This window comes from Salminus brasiliensis, chromosome 22 (genome assembly GCF_030463535.1).
Source record: "Salminus brasiliensis chromosome 22, fSalBra1.hap2, whole genome shotgun sequence".
In the NCBI taxonomy this organism is placed as follows: Eukaryota; Metazoa; Chordata; class Actinopteri; order Characiformes; family Bryconidae; genus Salminus; species Salminus brasiliensis.
The window spans coordinates 11,118,651-11,137,208 of NC_132899.1; the positions used below are offsets into that span (position 1 = coordinate 11,118,651).

An 18,558-nucleotide genomic window follows, 5' to 3' on the forward strand; every position below is an offset into this window, starting at 1 on the left:
TATTGGATGGAATTTTATTACTTCAGAGAATGCAGGTCACTGCTCCACAGGCCAATGCTGGAGGGTCGTCATACCCCTTTAGCCAGTTCCTGGCATTAGAGATGGTGAGCTTAAGCTCATGTACAGCTTCTCCAGAAAGTCCCGTTTTATTGACTATGCATTTCTATAGAGATTACACAAAGTGTGTGCGGGCCTAAACACCTGTGTCAGGATATGTCCCGAAGGACGCATGAAGTTAATTATGTTATTCTAAATCCCCAAACAAATTGACACCATGTGGACAAAAGTATTGGGACACCTGTTCATTCACTTTTTCCAGGATGTTGGATGATAACAGCTCAACCGTATCCCAAGGGCTCCACAGCTCAATGCTAGAGCGCTTAATACTCCTCTAGCCCACACCTGGCATTGTGCTAATAGGTTCATGTTAATCTGCTTCAAAGAGCCCTATTATATTGACAGTACTTCTCTACAAGGACTAGACTAGCTGGATTCATTATAAGTGCAAACATTTGTTATAGAGTTATATATAGTGTATGTCCTAACCTGTATGTGGTACAGAGAATACTCAGTGCTCTTATATGAAATTATGAAGGCCATGCAATGGTTTCTGATGCAAAGGACCTTACAATCCATCCCACTCATGCAGGCCACATTACAGAGCCTGTTGTGCTGCAATACAGCTGCCCTACAGAACTCCATGCCATGGCCAACAGGCAGCGGGGACTACAGACCCCTACACTTTACCAATGACAGCAGAGGAGGAGGAAAAAGTGCTGCTGAAATGACTGCTGTAGGCCTTTCAAGAAGAGTTCATGTTTCAGCATGATCCAACATTCCAGACATTGCTCACCCACCCTGTGTCTCTCTATCCATCTCCTTCACACACACACACTGTAACACAAACCCCCTTTATTTCAATCAACAGTAGTCTTTTCTCTCTGAATAGCGTGCTGCATATTATGTGGGCATCTCTTGGTGAAATGAGCCACAGCAAATTAACAAGGTTCACTTGTTGCTGAGGCCTGCAGACAATATACATAATGAACTGATCTGAGGGAACCTTGTATCAAACCATTCATTTCCAGATGCTCTGTAGAGGTGTTACACTTAAGAAAATGTTTTTTTAAATGGCATAAAATAACAAGTTCAGCACAGGGCTGGCAATCTGTCCGACGTTTTACAGTTACAGCATTTGGCTCCTGCTCTTATCCTGAGTGTCTTACATTTGAATCATGTTACACAGGGGGGGCGAATATAGCCTTATGAGTCTTGGCCAAAGAGTCACTGGTGATTCATTCGATTCGTGTGTAGTTTCGCTGCTTGTGGGGCCTGCCACAAGGAGGGCGGTGCTGGTACCCACTAGGCTGTGGTTTTGTGCACATTGTAGCACATTATATTTAATTAACACCTACAGTGTTCATTTAAGACCAACTGACCACAAATGAACACAGTGAGAATTGACCCCTTAACCCCTAAAGCCACAGACTTGTACAAATTACTTCATAGTTTTTGTAACATTGAAACTATAGATATTATAGAGTAACTTTTATGCAGTGTTTTCATATGTGTGTCATGTCTGCAGGTTGAGTAACTAAGTTATGAAGCCTGAAAGACTGCATCAGCTTCTAAATTAATTAATTTTTAATAACATAGTAAACATATTTTTCAATATCCACCAGAAATGCACAGTAATTTGATAAACAATTCAATATGCTAACCTTGTTTTACCTCAGGTAAACCTAATTGTGACCTAAACCTCAGGCTGGGCGATATGGTAAAAACACCATATCACAATATTTAAAGACATTTTCACAATACACAATACTTATCACGATACACAATACTACAGATTCTCCTGTACTGAACAGTACAGTGATTTTTATTTAACATCTGCTGCACTTCATCTTATTAAACCAGTCTAATTACACTGTTGGTAATGAAATGTGCAGCTGATCAGTGTTTATTAAGCACTAACAGTATCCTCGATTTGCTATATCCTCAATCTATCTCTATAACAATGTTTATCATGATACGATAAAATATTGTCATATTGCCCAGCTCTACCTAAACCTAAAATAAACTTCACAAAAACCTTAATCTTACTTCTTAACAGTAACCTAAACTTAACCAAACCCTTATCGTAACCCAAACCGTAACCATTAAAGCAGAATGTATAGTTCTTACCATTCCTGCAGGAGTTCCTGTCCATCAATTCTATGTTCATGAGCACCATAACGGAGAAAAGCAGAATGCTGTGGTGCAACTGTTTTCTCAACTCTCTTCGAGTACATGACAGACTGGGTTATGTGTACATGACAGCGCCACCAGTGTGCCGGAGCTCCTTGTAAATTGTAAAATATGTATATTTGTATTTATAAATAGGATGGGTGCTAGCGTAAATGTTACGAATTTTCTAGGGTGTACTGTAGTATAAATGTTTTTGAGAACTTGTTTCCAGATTGATATTGTAATGTGCATTTACAATAAAGTGCTGAAAATAAAAAATGTAAAGTTGACATGTAAATTACAATGTACAAACACTGGAAATACTAAACAATGATAACTACAATTCTCATTAGCTCATATTGGGTTTTTGCCTCTGTAAAGCTTGACCTCTCAGTGGGTGCAGCACGGATTGAAAGTGTAGAAATGTAGAACAGGGTAGAATTCATCTTCCAAAGGCATTTGGTATTTATTTCTGTTGGGCTACAAAGCACAAAATAAAATTAAAAAAACCTTGCGTTTAAGTACTTTAGTAGTAGTAATGGAAAGTTGGCCTGAATTCCACATCTGCATACTTGAATATGAAGTAAGCCAGAGAATCATTTCGCATCCATACATAGCCAGTTGAGTGTCATTGCTGGCTTACTGCCCTGGACATGGACGAAATCCATGGAGACCTGTGGCACTGCCATCACACTGTCCTGTTCATCTCCTCACACTTTCTATTAAAACATGAAATAAACAGTCAAAGAATACCAACTGAGACCGAAAGCAACAAGCTGCAGTTAAATGGGCATCATTTTGCACACCATTAGCAGTTTAGACTGACGTGGTGATTAAGCTCTCCATTGATTAATCGAAAGCATTATTTAGATGGAACATTTAATTACTTGGCTTTACAAGGCAAAATTGATCGGCGGTAAGAGAGTTCAATGATCAACTGGCTGTATAGTTTCCACACTATTGCAACACTGAAATAAAGGAAAGAAGGCTGCTCTGTAAGGAGGCCTGCTGCCCTGGAGCAGTACTTGTGTTAACTCTTATATTTTAAGCTGCTTAAACCAAGATCAAATCATTAGCACTGCATGATGACAGTCTAAGCTACCAAAGGAACATCGGCACACAGGACCCTCTTTAATCTTATTTAGTCTGACTGTGAACTGAATGCAGTAACGGGAGACAGTGTTGCAAAGCAGGTGCTGGGAATAATCAGAACGAGGACCACATTGTGATTACAAATACAAAGAGAGAAGTCCCTGATGTTCACTGAAAGAAGTGCATTGAATTCACTTGATCCAAACGTGTTGTTTCCACATGAATAAAATATTTGACATCGTCACAATTCTGTCTTCCAGTTTAGTTCGTTTTGGCAGTGATTATGTTGATGTAGTATATTTTATTCATGTGGAAATTGTGTCTGAATTCAAGTGAATTCAATCCATTGCCTTGTTGGGTCCCGGTTTATTTTAAGTGCCTGTAATAACTGTGTAGTAACACATTAACAATCATGTTATAACACTGCAACTACACTGTTATGCATGCATTACAGCAGTACAATGTGTGTAAAACATCAGTTTGGGCTCAGTTACACAAGTGCATCTCAATAGCTGTAACAGGAAAAGCTGTAGAACGTGTGAGTACAGTTATATGTATGTCATTACACATGCATAACAACATAAGAGTGATTATGTCTTGTGTATCTAATCCAGTCCAAGCTGAAGTTGATACATGTGTAATTACACAAGCTCTACTGCTGTAACCCCACTGTAACATTAACTACATCAGCAATAATTACATTGTTGTTGCCTGGATTTTTGATGTGTCATTACAAAGTTATTAGAGACCCTTGATGTAAAGTGAGACATGTTCCAGTGCACAAAAAGGTCTGGACTGGAGCACTACAGGACTCTAAGCAGTGCCCACCCATATGCTTTCACAGCGTCCTTAAGATGACATTTCTTCTACAAAGACAGGAAAGGGGTATTATTCTTTCCTCTTTCTGAAACAATGGATCTTGGCTCATTTCTTGACCAAACCCAGTGGACCCAGCTGGAACGTTTTCCTTCAGTGGAAAAGATGAGCTGTATTTTTTCTACAGTCTAAAAGTGATCTAATGAGGAGGTAATGATAGGAACCACAATTACATCACGGCACAAATAAAAACAGCCGAATGGAAATAAGCCTCCAAAACCTTTTTTTCAGATTACACAGCTCTTTAAGTAATTAAGACTGAGTTACAGAATTCGTTATGTAAAGACTGTCACTCAAACAGTTGAGCACACTACACAGATTTATCCCCTGTTACCTTTTTTAAGTTTAACTAAAGGCTCTTGTCGTGAATTTTATGGGCAGCACAGAATGTTTTTTTTACTCAAAGCGATACAAGGCAGATTTCTCCATGTGCGATGGAGACGAAGGTGGAATAACAGGACATTAGGGAGATAGAGGTGGAGTAACAGGATGTTGAGGAGATGTGGTAGAGTACTAGGGTGTTGAGGACATCGGGTGGAGGAATGGGGCATTGAGGAGATGGGGTAGAGTAATGGGGCACTGAAGAGATGAGGTGGAGTAACAGGGTATTGAGAAGATGAGGTGGAGTAATAGGGTGTTGAGGAGATGAAGTGAAGTACTATGGTGTTGGAAAGATGAGGAGGAGTAATAGAGTGTTGAGGACATGAGGTGGAGTAATAGGGAGTGGGGAAGATGAGGTGGAGTAATAGGGCATTGAGGAGATGAGGAGGAGTAATAGGGAGTTGAGAAGATGAGGAGTAATAGGGTGTTGATAAGATGAGGAGTAATAGGGTGTTGATAAGATGAGGTGGAGTAATAGGGAGTTGGGAAGATGAGGTGGAGTAATAGGGCATTGAGGAGATGAGGAGGAGTAATAGGGAGTTGAGAAGATGAGGTGGAGTAATAGGATGTTGGGAAGATGAGGTGGAGTAATAGGGTGTTGAGGACATGAGGTGGAGTAATATGATGTTGGGAAGATGAGGTGGAATAATAGGGTGTTGGGAAAATAAGGTGGAGCAATATGATGTTGGGAAGATGAGGAGGAGTAATAGGGAGTTGAGAAGATGAGGTGGAGTAACAGGATGTTGGGAAGATGAGGTAGAGTAATAGGGTATTGAGAAGATGAGGTGGAGTAATAGGGTGTTGAGGAGATGAGGTGGAGTAATAGGGTGTTGAGGACATGAGGTGGAGTAATGGGGTGTTGGGAAGATGATGTGGAGTAATGGGGTGTTGGGACGATGAGGTGGAGTAATATGATGTTGGGAAGATGAGGTGGAATAATAGGGTGTTGGGAAAATTAGGTGGAGTAATAGGGTGTTAAGGACATGGAGGTGAAGTAATGGGACATTGAGGAGATAGGGTACAGCAATGGGGCACTGAAGAGACGAGGTGGAGTAATAAGGTTTTAAGGACATGGAGGTGAAGTAATGGGGCATTGAGGAGATGGGTTGAAGTAACAGGACGTTGAACAGTGTCTCACACAGACTGACAGGTTTTCTCAGGCAACTAATACACATGTGCTGATGTGCTATTGCTACATAATTCTATATTCATATATTCTATATTTCTATATTACGTTCCACATGTTGCACAGTTTTAAATTAGTAGGAAAAGGAGAGAGAGGGGGATTAATGCTACTTTCAAATTAGGTCAAATGCATGAATTTCAAAACGCACTGCTGTTCTGCAACAGCAAGGACTAGACAGAACTCTCTGCACTCTCTGCAGTGTGGATGTTTTGTGTGCGATGCAATTCCTGTCAATTGCCGGCAAGTTGAACTTTAGACACAGTTTGAGCAAACTTTCCCTTTTTGATAGACACCTGACTGCAGAGCTTCTCCTACAGATGGAACTGAGGTGAGATAAGCGAGCTGCGGGAGCATCATGTAGTTTCACCTGCTCACCTCAGTTGTGGCAGGCTGTGCTTCGATTGATGTCTCTTGTATGTTTTTTTTCTTGTGTTCATTTTGCTTTTCACGTTTTGTTTTTTTTTTCTTTTTCGAAAGCTACAGTGAGACAACTCTTTGAAGAAAATAAGTTCATCTTGGGAATTCAGATTGTGGACAGCACTTCAACAGAAAGGTCTGATACTTTTATTGAGGCAGTAAGCAGACAACACAGAAATACTGTCTACCTAGAGAAAAGCTGACAGAAGAAGAGCAGACACAGATTTTACAGGCGAACACAGGAACTAACCCATAATTCTTTACATGAGATTTACCCATTGCTCAGATATACTGGAATATCCTGCACACACAGTACTGTCACAGTGAAGGCTTCAAAATATTGTCACTGCATTTTAGACAAACACGTTGCAGTCTCACCACTGATTTTTTGCAGATCACCTGGTTTCACAAGCCCCCATTACACTCTCTCAACATGATCCCATGTTTTATTTAATGTTAGTACATGCAAAACCATCAGGGAAGACCAATATCTAAAACTGTACAACCTTCAACATCTTATTACTAATTGAGCATTAACCATATCATCAGGAGATCCTTAACAATACGGTCCCTAGCAATACCACAGGCAACCATGGCCAGGAGTCCAAAAGAGCCTTGTTTTCTCGCTGGGTGGGTAGCATTGCCCTCCCTCTCCCCACATCACTCAATGCAATGCCAACATTTATCTGTTTGCTGACATAACAGAGTTGGCAGACGCAGAAAACGTGCCGTGCCTGGAACAATACGCTCGTATATTAATCAGTGCGCTCAATTTGCTCTGATGTGAAATGGGCTTTAGCATTTTCCTCCAAATGTAGGAGCTGACCTAGCCACTGAGAGGGAATTGGCAATGACTAAATTGAAGACAATGCACACTAAATATGGTTGGTGTGGTGCAACAGCTAGCACCACTACTTTGGAAACTGGGGTTCGATTCCCGGTCTGGGTGGCTATATTGCGCTACACCAATAAGGGTCCTTGGGCAAGACCCCCTAACACTACATTGGCCCACCTCTGTAATACAAGTAACCATGTAAGTCGGCTAAATGCCATAAATGTCAGCTAAATGCCATAAATGTACAGTATGTTCATGTATTCAAGTGGTCAAGTCAAGTGGGTTTTATTGTCATTTCAACTATATACAGAGTACACAGTGAAACGAAACAACGTTCCTCCAGGACCATGGTGCAACATAGACAGTGCATACAAAACACAAGTGCAACACAGTACAAGTGCGGACAGACAACACAACACAGTACAGACAAAAACTTTTATATTGCACCTGATTATCACAGTGGTCTGGTCAATAATAAACTGTGAAAAGGTTACAAAATTTTGGCTAATTTTTGTATTCCAACATTATTAGTGTAGACTGTATCCACATCCATTTGCTAAACACAGGTGTTTTAATATGGCTAATTACCCTGAGTGTAATTATATTGGTCTGCTGATTAAATGCTTAGGAAGGTATTGGATAATCTCAGACAAGGTGTGAGACAGCCTGTATGTCATCAAATGTATGTTTAAAAGCCATAAACAGGGTAAAGTTTGTGTTTGTGTGTATTTACAACAGACAGCATGAGCACATTCCCCAATTTCTAGGACGAGATTAAACCATTACAATGAAAGTGGACACTGAGTTCACACAAAGTTCATCTGTCTCTCATGTTCACGGATTCTTTTTCAGGGCAGTGTAGTCTGCTTTTGTAAGGTTGTTTTGGCTCCAAAAACCATAAACAAGTCTGCTGAAAGCCAGTCTGGTCTGCGGAATAAGGAATCATATCAAAGAGACTCCAGTTACAAAGGTGCAGACTTCATTTGTAGGCAAACGTGATCAAAAGATAACTTTTCAAGTTTGCAAACATGAGAATGATGCAGCAGATAATTATGAATGAACCAAAAAATCTATAGAAAATATACCGACTGTAAAGGAATGTGCTCAAAAAAGCAGGTATATCTCTGTGGAGTCTCAGTTGTAGTGCAGATTGTATTACAGGAACCTCAATAACTGCAACAAACCACTATTTGTATCTTTCATATTGCACCTCTGCACAGAGGAAAAGCAATACCCGTAGAGATACTTTCAGACTGAAAATCTGAGCAAGGGCTTGGTGGTGATGTGCACAAGATCCTCTATGATCATTGGATAGTGTAAATTCATTCATCTATCTATCTATGTTGTACAAGATAAGGAATACAAGGAATACAAGAAACAGTTTAAAAAAAACACCAAAACAGTCTTCCTAGACAACAGCGTGAACCCATTGTCTTGATATCACCAGTATTCTTCTCAGTCTTGTCTTGGTCTTGTATATACGTATATACTTGTAACTTTTTGACTAGGTGAATTGAGTGCAGGCACTCCTTTAATACAATTTTTAAATGCCCCTTATAATGGATCACTATAATCGCTTCACTAAAATAAAGAAGTACTATGGAATCACATACTGGTCACTTCCAGTTCAGAAAGTCCACATATTGAAACTAAGCTGCAAAAACAGCCCTTTTTAAAATCACTGATGACATAAGAACTAATTTACATATCCACATATTCAGCCTACCACAGTTTAGCCCAGTCCATTCATATGGCAGTTTCCAGGAGTGTTATAGCTCTGAAAGGTTTTTACATGAAACACAATACACAAGAACAGAGCCTTTTTACCTTCTTATTCTTCTTCTGGCAGTAACAGAAGAAGAAGCTTACTGAAAAAAAGGCGATCGTACACCAAATGAAGCGAATGAAGTAAATGTTCAAGGTCAAACTAACTTCAAGTTTAAGATAGATAAGTTTTAGTGTCCCACTTAAACAGTAACACCAATGACACCAGTGACACCAGTGACACCAATAAGCTGTACAGAAACATTTTTTTTAAATACTTGAATTCTTTGCATTTTTGCAGAAAAGTGACATTCTAAATTGCGTAATTGATCCACGTTTCGCTAGGAATAATGCTGTGTGAATACAATGAGTCCCTCCTCCAAACGAGTCCAGAATTAGTCCTGGGTATGGACTTGTGTACTTGGGACAAGTGTGAAAATGCTTTTTTACTTTACGGGTTCTTCATATTCCTAAATCCCAAAAAACGTTTTCAAAAGAACAATCTATTACAAATTATTCTAAGGGCCCAAAAGCAGTTCTTCAGTGCCACTGTATAAAAAAGACCTTTGTGTGTATGTCTTTGTCGAGTTACATACATACATCTGATTGTTCGAACTCTGTTTTCCATGTCTCCAAAGATCTGATGTAACTCCAATTCCAACAACTCATGCATCGTGTTCAAAGTCACTGTTCAAACACTCTTACAAAAACATGCCATTCCAGAATATGAGAATGTGTATTGATACAGAAATACCAGTATCCCATTCATACATTGCATCACTTGCAATAACGCAGCAGAAAAAAATACAGCTGAAAGGGTAAGGAAGATCAAAGCTAAGGAGTGGGGCAACTACAAAAGCAACTTCATGCAGATATTCATTACAGCAACACTGCTATCCTCTATTCCCTCAGGACTTATTCATACACAAAACCCCACATCCCTATAATACCACCATGGAGCTGAAAAGAGAAGAGAGAGAGAGATAGAGAGAGAGAGCCTATGGACTTATACCTCAGTCAAATTAGCCAACCCAATGAAATGGTAGCCTGCTGAAAATGGATAACACTTATATATTCAGCAAAGCTGGAGACTAGGGACCTGAAATGAGGCCAAATAGGAAATGTATGCATGCCTTTCAGATAAGAGCTGAATTTTACACTCATTATGTCAAGGACTACAGCCTACCTTCGATCACCTCTGATCTGAACTAATGTTCAAAGCCTGGCTTACTTACTGTATACAACTTGTTGGCTTGGGCCTGACTAAACAAAGGGAAACTTCCACTTGAATTAGCCTCTACTGACAGCATCGCACCTCGACTGACTCACTGAGGAGATTCCACAACAGTCCTGAGAGGCCTGTCCATCTGTTCCCAAAGAAAGGGATCAGGATTAGAATTTGTAGCCACTTGCACAAAGCACACTGCTCGCACAGGCGGTTCTTTCTACATGGAAATGAACTGGCCTCAATCCAACACTGTATCAGCAAACTGTTGATCCTTTTAGCCTGCATGGTAAAGTGCCCGACTGCTGCTATGTAAGAAACAAGGCCTACAGGAGACACAGGCCACACAAACAAAATAAAAAGGATTAGCAGGAATGGGCTGGTGACATTGTTAAGGTGTAGTAGACGCTGTGTGCTGAAATCCCCTTTCCCTGTAAGTTGATCTGACAGATTGCCATATGGGTTATCCCTGATTTGTAATGGATTTGTCTTGTTTCCAGATGTCATTGTGGAGCTCACTGCAGACAGAATTGACACTACAAAGGGCACAGTTTGAAATGCCATTGCTCATTAAGGACACCACTAATCATTAAGTGCAGTCCAATGGTATAAAAATAGTATAAGCAGAGTAAATATGAAGATGGGGATGCTGAAGGACTAATAAAGATAAGTATATACAGACAAATCAGTCAGTTATTTCAAAGACCATAACAACACATATTACAATTTTGGGACTCAGAAAGTTTTAAGGTGAACCCCTTAAACAGCCTATGGCCCACAGATGGGTCCAAAGTGTTATTACAAACTATTACCAGAGAATAGCTCCACCAGTTTGTACAGAAGTCCCTGTAGTCACTGAATAATATGCCTTGGCATATTAGGGGGTTAATACTTGAATAATACAGAAGAAATCAGCTGGGTGTATAAATTCCATGCCTCTTCACAAATTATGGAAGTCAACTAAAATGTATTGAGCCATCTGTTCCCATTGAGGACATTAAGTGCCAAAGTGGCTTTGCCATCCCTCTATCATTTAGGGCTTGTCAAACCTCCGACTATTAGAAGAGGCATGTATAATTACTCTCACAAAAAATGAATCACTCTGGTTAATATGAGAGGCACTAGCAATTAGCAGGGAAGCCTCAGATGCCCAAATATAACTTTTCTCAATATTAATATTATTGATGTAAACTATGGGCAGCAGCACCCAAATCAGCACTCTGAATTGTATCCATGGGTTCAATTGGAATAACAAACTGAAAGGAAGCCTGTTCTTAAATTTACATTTAACACATCATAATCACAGGTAGATCCTGTGATTATGACAACTTATTCCCTTGAAATCTAGGCCCGTTATTCATTTACTAGTCATACAAGTTATTAATAGGGATGTACAGATGTGGGAACTGTGAGACTATGCAGATATTCAACATTCTTCCGATGCTGTTGATGATACTTAAACACATAAAAATAAGAAATGTAACCGGATTAAAGAATTACAAAGAAATATAACCCGTCTTTCTGTAGAGTTACAAATGCAGGGAAATGCATAAAATTTAGATCTTTTAGCACAGTAATATCGATTAACATCAGTTTGATGCTGACATTTGCTGATATTGTTAATGATTCTAGTGATTTCCACATATTACTGCGTAACTAATCAAGAGTTATTCATATCTCTAAAATAGTAACTTGACAGGAGATTCAAAAAAGATTCATAACTTTCAATAGAAGTCAAAGTAAACATATACTATTTGAAGCCATTTTGGAGCATTTATATTGGCCCGTTCATCAGCAAATTTGGACACAATGTAAAGAACAACAGCCAGAAAGTGACAAAAAAGTTTTTCCTGCTACAGGGACAATTAAATTTAGTGAGGTACGTCTGGTTAAGTCATATAGTTACAGACCTGAAGTATGTGCCCTTAGGGTTCAAGGGATTGCGGCATTTTTTGACACAGAAAAGCAAATGTTTGCTAATCCTTTACCTAGACTTAAAGAACCGCACACAATCACATAAGCCTCCAAAGCTGAGCAAGAAAAACACTGTGTCTAACCATCAGCTTGTGTCATACAAGGTAATTACCTCAGATCACAGACAGTCTGCCCCTTGCTGACCTTAGCCAGCTGACCTCTAGTCTACACAGCCTCAATCTACCCAGACAAGAGCTAAGCCATAGCTCAGAGAACATCTCCCAGCAGGTGCAGTACACATGTAGGCCCTGCGACCAACTACTGTTTCCCTGTTCACAACCACCAAACATTGTTCTCCACTTAATCCCCTAATGGCCATTTCAAAAAGGACATAGTCAGCTTCGTGCATGGTGACAGAGCTGCTTCAGACCACAGTGATCAACAAAGACATCACCCAAAGCATTCTAATAAACAATGCAAGCCACACTAGGGAAAATCATATAAGGGGTGTTGGAGTTGAAGATGAACCCATGTCATGCTTTTGTGAAGTTTTTTCCCTTAAAGTCCACTTATGGTTACTGTGGTTACTGTTTTGATTATTTTCAATTGTCTGCCCAGTTATGTGCTTTTAAAAACCTCCTTATATTATTTAATACTATCGTATTTTATAATAAAATATTTTAATGTAAGCCAAGTCAAGCTAAAATCTCATCACCATCCAGTGAAAAACATGTGTCCTCAAAATAATGACTTTACAGGAGAAGACAAATACTTTATTGTTAACTCTGAATGGAAGATAATATAAAATAAGAGTTTATTCCAAGTAATTTAGAGCATTTCTATTGGTCGATTCATCCAGAATGATTTACACAGTGTACCAAGCAGGGTTCAAACCATGGAGAAAACTAAAAATAGACCACAAAAATATATATAGAGATGTTTGGTTTTTTTTTGGACGGCAGCGAGATGGTTATAGGCCTTTGTAAATGTACTTTACAATATTGGAATTTTTTGCAAATTATTATACAGGATAAGAATGCAAAAACTTTGAACTTAGTAACTGGGGTTGCACAAAGAGCCCATACCATTCCCTTTACCAATATTCTAATTAGTGTTAATCTAATCTGCTATCTCTTCTCAGAGGTCAACATGTAGGCACCTTCCTTCATCAGTGTTTCGCTGAATTAAGCCCATGACACCTCCGGAAGACTCCGGAAGCCTGGTGTCCCAACCCCCCCACCCCCCCAAGCTCACTTCACAGACCTATCATTTACCAACCTCACAACCGTATAGAACCACAATGGCATTTCTGATGACTAAGGCAATACCTAGTCCCTTTGGCACCGTTAACTCATGATCAGTGCCACCAGTTCCATGTGCTTTTACACACTACATCAATAGGATGGGTCCATGTTCCAGTTTTCCATGATATGGGTTGTTTAAACCGATACAGAAATACACTGTGTATATAAGTGACTACTAAGGGGTGTTTTAAATTCAGATTCGACTTTAACATGATAAATCTCTTGCAATATATCATGCAAATAATAAGCACTTCCTTATGCCTTAAGCTCTGAGTGAAGCGAAAGAAGAGATCTCAATAATCAAACAGCATAATAAAGTTCGATGAGACTTCACTTTCAAAAAAAGGGAAACGGCAAGAGCTTCCCAGCGATCATTCACTTACTGTTGCGGTTGGCCTTGATCTTGGCGAGCAGTTTATGAGCTGAGAGAATGTCTCCGTTCTTCACAGCCAGCAGGAGGTCCTGTTCTTTGCCCATGGCTCCCGTCCAACTCTGAGAGACACGCTACAGTCCTGCTTCACACAGTCACAGTCTTCCCCATCCACAGCATGCTGTAGCCCTAACTGTTCAAACATCACCATACCCACATGGCCCTATTCATTCCTTTTTGATGAACAGCTTGTGTAGTATTGTGTTTATTGCTGTCAGAACCCTTCAGAATGTCTGAACAAGCAAGAGGCTTCATCCATCAACTCCATCCATTATATAAAACATCCTCCATCCCAAAACAGAAGCCAGGATCCTGGAAAAAAGAGATATTTGAAGCAAACTGTCAGCTACTGCACAAAAAGATCAGTAGTGATACTGCAAGAAGCTTTGAGTTCTGTAGCGCTGTACAAAAGCCTTGTAGTACTTCCTTAAAGAAATCTATAATACACAGATTCATATCCTGTATAAACCCCTGTAGTATTAATATACACAGTCATATCATATATGTCATATACATTATGACCGCCGCTGGTTTGGAATGAACTTGGCCCATTATATCGGCCCATCACAGAGCAGAAATGATCTCTGACCCCACAGGACCACCACAGTGCAGGTATATTTGTGAGGTGGTTAATTCTCAGCACTGCAGTGACACTAATGTGGTGATGGGTGTGTTAGTGTGTGTCGTGCTGCTACGAGTGGATCAGAAACAGCAGTGCTGCTGGAGTGTTTAAACACTGTGTCCACACACTGTCCACTCGATTAGACACTCCTACCTAGTTGGTCCACCTTGTAGATGTAAAGTCAGAGACAGAAGCTCATCTGTTGCTGCACAATTTGTGTCTGTCATCCTTTAGTCCTTCATCAGTGCTCATAGGACGCTGCTCACAGGACGCTGTTGGCTGGATATTTCTGGATGGTGGACTATTTAAGAACTCCAGCAGCGCTGCTGTGTCTGATCCACTTCTACAAGCGCAACACACACTACTAACACACCACCGCAACATTCTCACTGTGGTACTGATAATCACCCGCCACCCAAATAATACCTGCTCTGCGGTGGTCCAGTGAGGTCCTGACCTTTGAAGAACAGGGTGAAAGGAGTATGCAGAGATGGACTACAGTCTGGAATTCTAAAATTACAGAGTTCTCCTATATGGTCAGTGGAGCTGATATAATGGGCCAATTTTAAGGGATACCACTGAACTACTTCTGGTTACAAAAAGAGTGTGGAGACCCTTTAAATAGCTAAGCAACCTTTACAGACACTTTTGTAAACCCCTGTAAGATGTTCTTCACACACATCTCTTATTTACAAAAATGATTCTTAATAAAACAATCACTTAAAGAAACCTTTGCAGCACCTTTTTAAAAAGTGTATATCGTAAGGTAATGTTGTTGCTCTCTGCTTTTACACAGTTTGATACTGTTTTGAAACTAAGAACAACCTAATGATGTCAAACCTGGTCTATCAAAGAGGATTTCCTACATTTTGTAGTTAGATTTTATTCATATGTGGTCATACTGCCCATTACAGGTGACACATAATACACTCAGCCTATGATTCAGTTTGGTTCATGATGCTGTGTTCACGATTTGATAGCTTCACAATATTGTTCTGAGACCCTGTTGCATAATCTACTAATGAGACGAGAGCTGGGAGCCAAAAGGAGTGCAGTGCATGACATGAATGAGCAGGAGTGGGTTGGTGATTGATGCTTGCTGTTCTGCAAACTTTGCTGTCAAATAGAGATCTCTAGATCACAGCTACTGTCTACAATGATTCGTCACATTTAGACAATTTTCTACACAAATTCCAAGGTTTAATTGCCCTGTAATAGGATGCTGCAGTGCTGCAGGAGATGGTATGAATACATGTTACATATTATATATCCAACTGTTTGTGAACACCCCGTCTAGGTTGCAGCCATTGCTGACACAGATGTGCAAATGCACACACACAGCTTGTCTAGTCCCTGTAAAGAAAAAGTACTGCCAATAGAATAGGACTGTCTGGACCAGATAAACATTTTGGCCAGATATGGACTAGAGGGGTATAAAGCTCCCAGCACTGAGCTGTGGAGCAGTGGAACTGTGTTCTCTGGAATAATGGTTGGTGCTCCATCCAATACTTTTGGGAAGGAACAGGGGAGTTGGGGATGAGGTGGGTTGGTGATCATCCAACATCCTAACCTCACTAACGCTCTTGCTGCTGAATGTAATCAAATTCTCACAGCTATGCTCCAAAATCTAGTAGAAAGCCTTGTCCCTGAACAGTAGAGACAGTTACTCCAACAAAAGCAACACAAACTCTTGGGCTCCCCTTATAGTTGTGAAGTGTAATTCACTTTTACAGCACAGTCATAAATACAAATCACACTTAGCTTCTTCTGATGAGAACAGAGAGATACAGAGACAGAGCACTGGAAATAAAGGAAGCATGTGGACTGAGGTGGTAGAGTAAAATTACAGGGGTTACACAGCGTTACACAGTCCTCGTAAGAGGTCTGGTGCAGCTCCACCAAAGTTACATAGTGCAGTAGCAGCATTTCTGGTCGGAGTGTCAATGACAGAGACGCCATTCTGCCTATTACAGTCAGTGGAGCATTAAGATGATTTTGAAGTTGTTATTTGAGATAAAAATGATGCATAATGTTGCATTTAATCACTCCACTGCTGCTAACCATGTCTGTAGCTGTAGTTTTGAGTTTGTGTTTGGTTCAGTACGGTGGTGAGTATATAAAGACATGGCAAAATTACATTCACTCGTGTTTTTACTGTTTACAGTTGAAAAGTTAGCTAGCTAATGTCAGCCTGGAGGCCTTTTTAATGACCTAAATAGAAGCAAAATGGTAAAAACTAATACAGACACCACTGTTTTTATGGCCATTATATAATACCAATTGTGTATTGCTTAAATATGCTGCTTAAAAGATCATTAAACTAAAAAAACTATATTACTAGCTATATTAATATCATGATATACCACTAAAACGATATATTTATTTATATATTTTACCCAGCTCTATAAACACAACTTAAGCTGGTCTTAAAGGTGAACGGTTGCTGTAGTTCTCTCAAAGGCAATAAAACACATATATTAAAAACATATATTTAAAGTTCTGTACAGCACTGTTTCTTATGATAAATCACTTCTAATAATAAATAAGCTGAATTCACAGGGTATCCAGCCTTTCCTTTGAACTCACCAGGCGAGCTGAAGTTGACAGGCTCCTTTACGTCCCCACGTTTTAAAAACAACTGTATTCCCAAGACATGAACATGAATTCAGAAGGAGGAAATGGTCCTGCTAGGGCAGCACTGTCCTGTCGGGTGTAGAAGGCGAGGGAGGATGACAGGAGTTGTGTATGTTTGACACTCAGCCAAGCGTCTCCGCGCCTCTGCGCTTAGCTCCACCCGTTTACCGACAAACCCCGCCCTCCTGCGCGAGGATTGGCCAACAGAGCAGGACGCGGGACACTAACAGCAAATCCTAGACCTGGAGGGCGAGAAGTTCCTAAAACAGGTGGGGAAAAATACCGCCTGCAGTGCTGAATATTTCATTCAGAGAGACCAGCATGGGAACAGTGGTCGATGATCACCATTGTTCTTATTTATTTTATAACTAATTAAAAATATATAATAATTAATAATACAATGTATTGATAATTAAATGCTGATAATGCAGTGATACATACATGCAGCACCTAGTATCAGACTCATTATGACTTTTTATTTTTATTATTATCATTATTATTATTATTATTAATAATGATGAATTAATTAATTAATTAATGAACCAATCACTTAACCAATAACACCCTTGAGTCCTTTTCTGGCTACAGTATAAGGGGCTTGGTCGTTTACTTGTAACTATGTAAAGCCTTAAGCCTTTTTCTTTCTAAATGTAGCCTACATGTGCTAGGATTGGATAATTTTTTTTTATTAGTATCCAATCTACTAGCCAATCCTAGAGTAGGTGGGCGGGGTCATACGAAATACTAACGTAAAAATTTTATTTTCACTCCACAATTTACTGAATAGTGTCTATAGGTATAGCATTCCTTTATTAATACTATGTATTTGGTAGTTGCTATTTCTTTGAGCTACATTGTTGAGTTCACCACTTATAAGAGTATAAGTGGTCTCTGTGTGGCATGATTAGCCTACAAAGATAACCTAATTAATGTCTGAGAACACAATTTACACGTTTATGCATATTCTGTAGCTTAACAAGAGTATTATCTGGGCCATTATGCAAAACACCGGTCGGCTGGACTTTTAGGATGAGAACGACACCTAGTGGCAAAGAGCTGCAATTAACCAGTTTATACTGTTTATACTGTTTAGACTATTACTGATATCTGTATATACCTCTGTATATATATATATATATATATATATATATATATATATATATATATATATATATATATATATACACTTTTAGGTCATAATTACAATAGTAGTAGAGCATTGGTGCTTTGTTGTTGCTGTCCCCAATAAGTTAATGGCACCGTAATTTTTGTAATATTCACCCTCAACAAACCAACAAGCTGATTGTTAGTCCACAGGGCAAAATGCTATCTTTGCATTGATCATCAGTATCTATAAGTAACCACATAAATCAGTTGTTTTGAGAGTAGTTGTCATCAGGACTAAATCCAGCATGGCAAAACTGGTATAAACTACACTACCTATCGAACATGATGAAAGCAACACTCTAAAGTATGAAATCTATGTTTTTTAAGAAAAGAAAAGAATCTGACAAAAGCAGGCCAGAGCCTTGGTGGTTCTTGGGTTGTTACCGGCCATCAGAACCAGCTTTCTTATTTGAATCTTCTTCCAGACGTTGGCAAAGTGGCATCACCTAATAAAAACAATCAGTTGTCCAAAGGGACCATTT

General features: G+C 39.5%; 1 protein-coding gene across 1 annotated transcript in view; it reads right to left on the reverse strand.

The window, feature by feature from the left end:
- caskin2 (CASK interacting protein 2) overlaps positions 1-16,940 on the reverse strand; it is a 61,400-nt gene extending 44,460 nt beyond the window's left edge. Inside the window, exons 1-2 of the mRNA XM_072666880.1 lie at positions 16,862-16,940; positions 13,607-13,965 (exon numbers count right to left, since the gene is read on the reverse strand). Of these exons, the coding sequence (XP_072522981.1) occupies positions 13,607-13,700 (94 nt within the window). The 5' untranslated portion in view covers positions 13,701-13,965; positions 16,862-16,940. The remainder of the gene's footprint in view (positions 1-13,606; positions 13,966-16,861) is intronic.
- Positions 16,941-18,558: the final 1,618 nt, after the last annotated feature.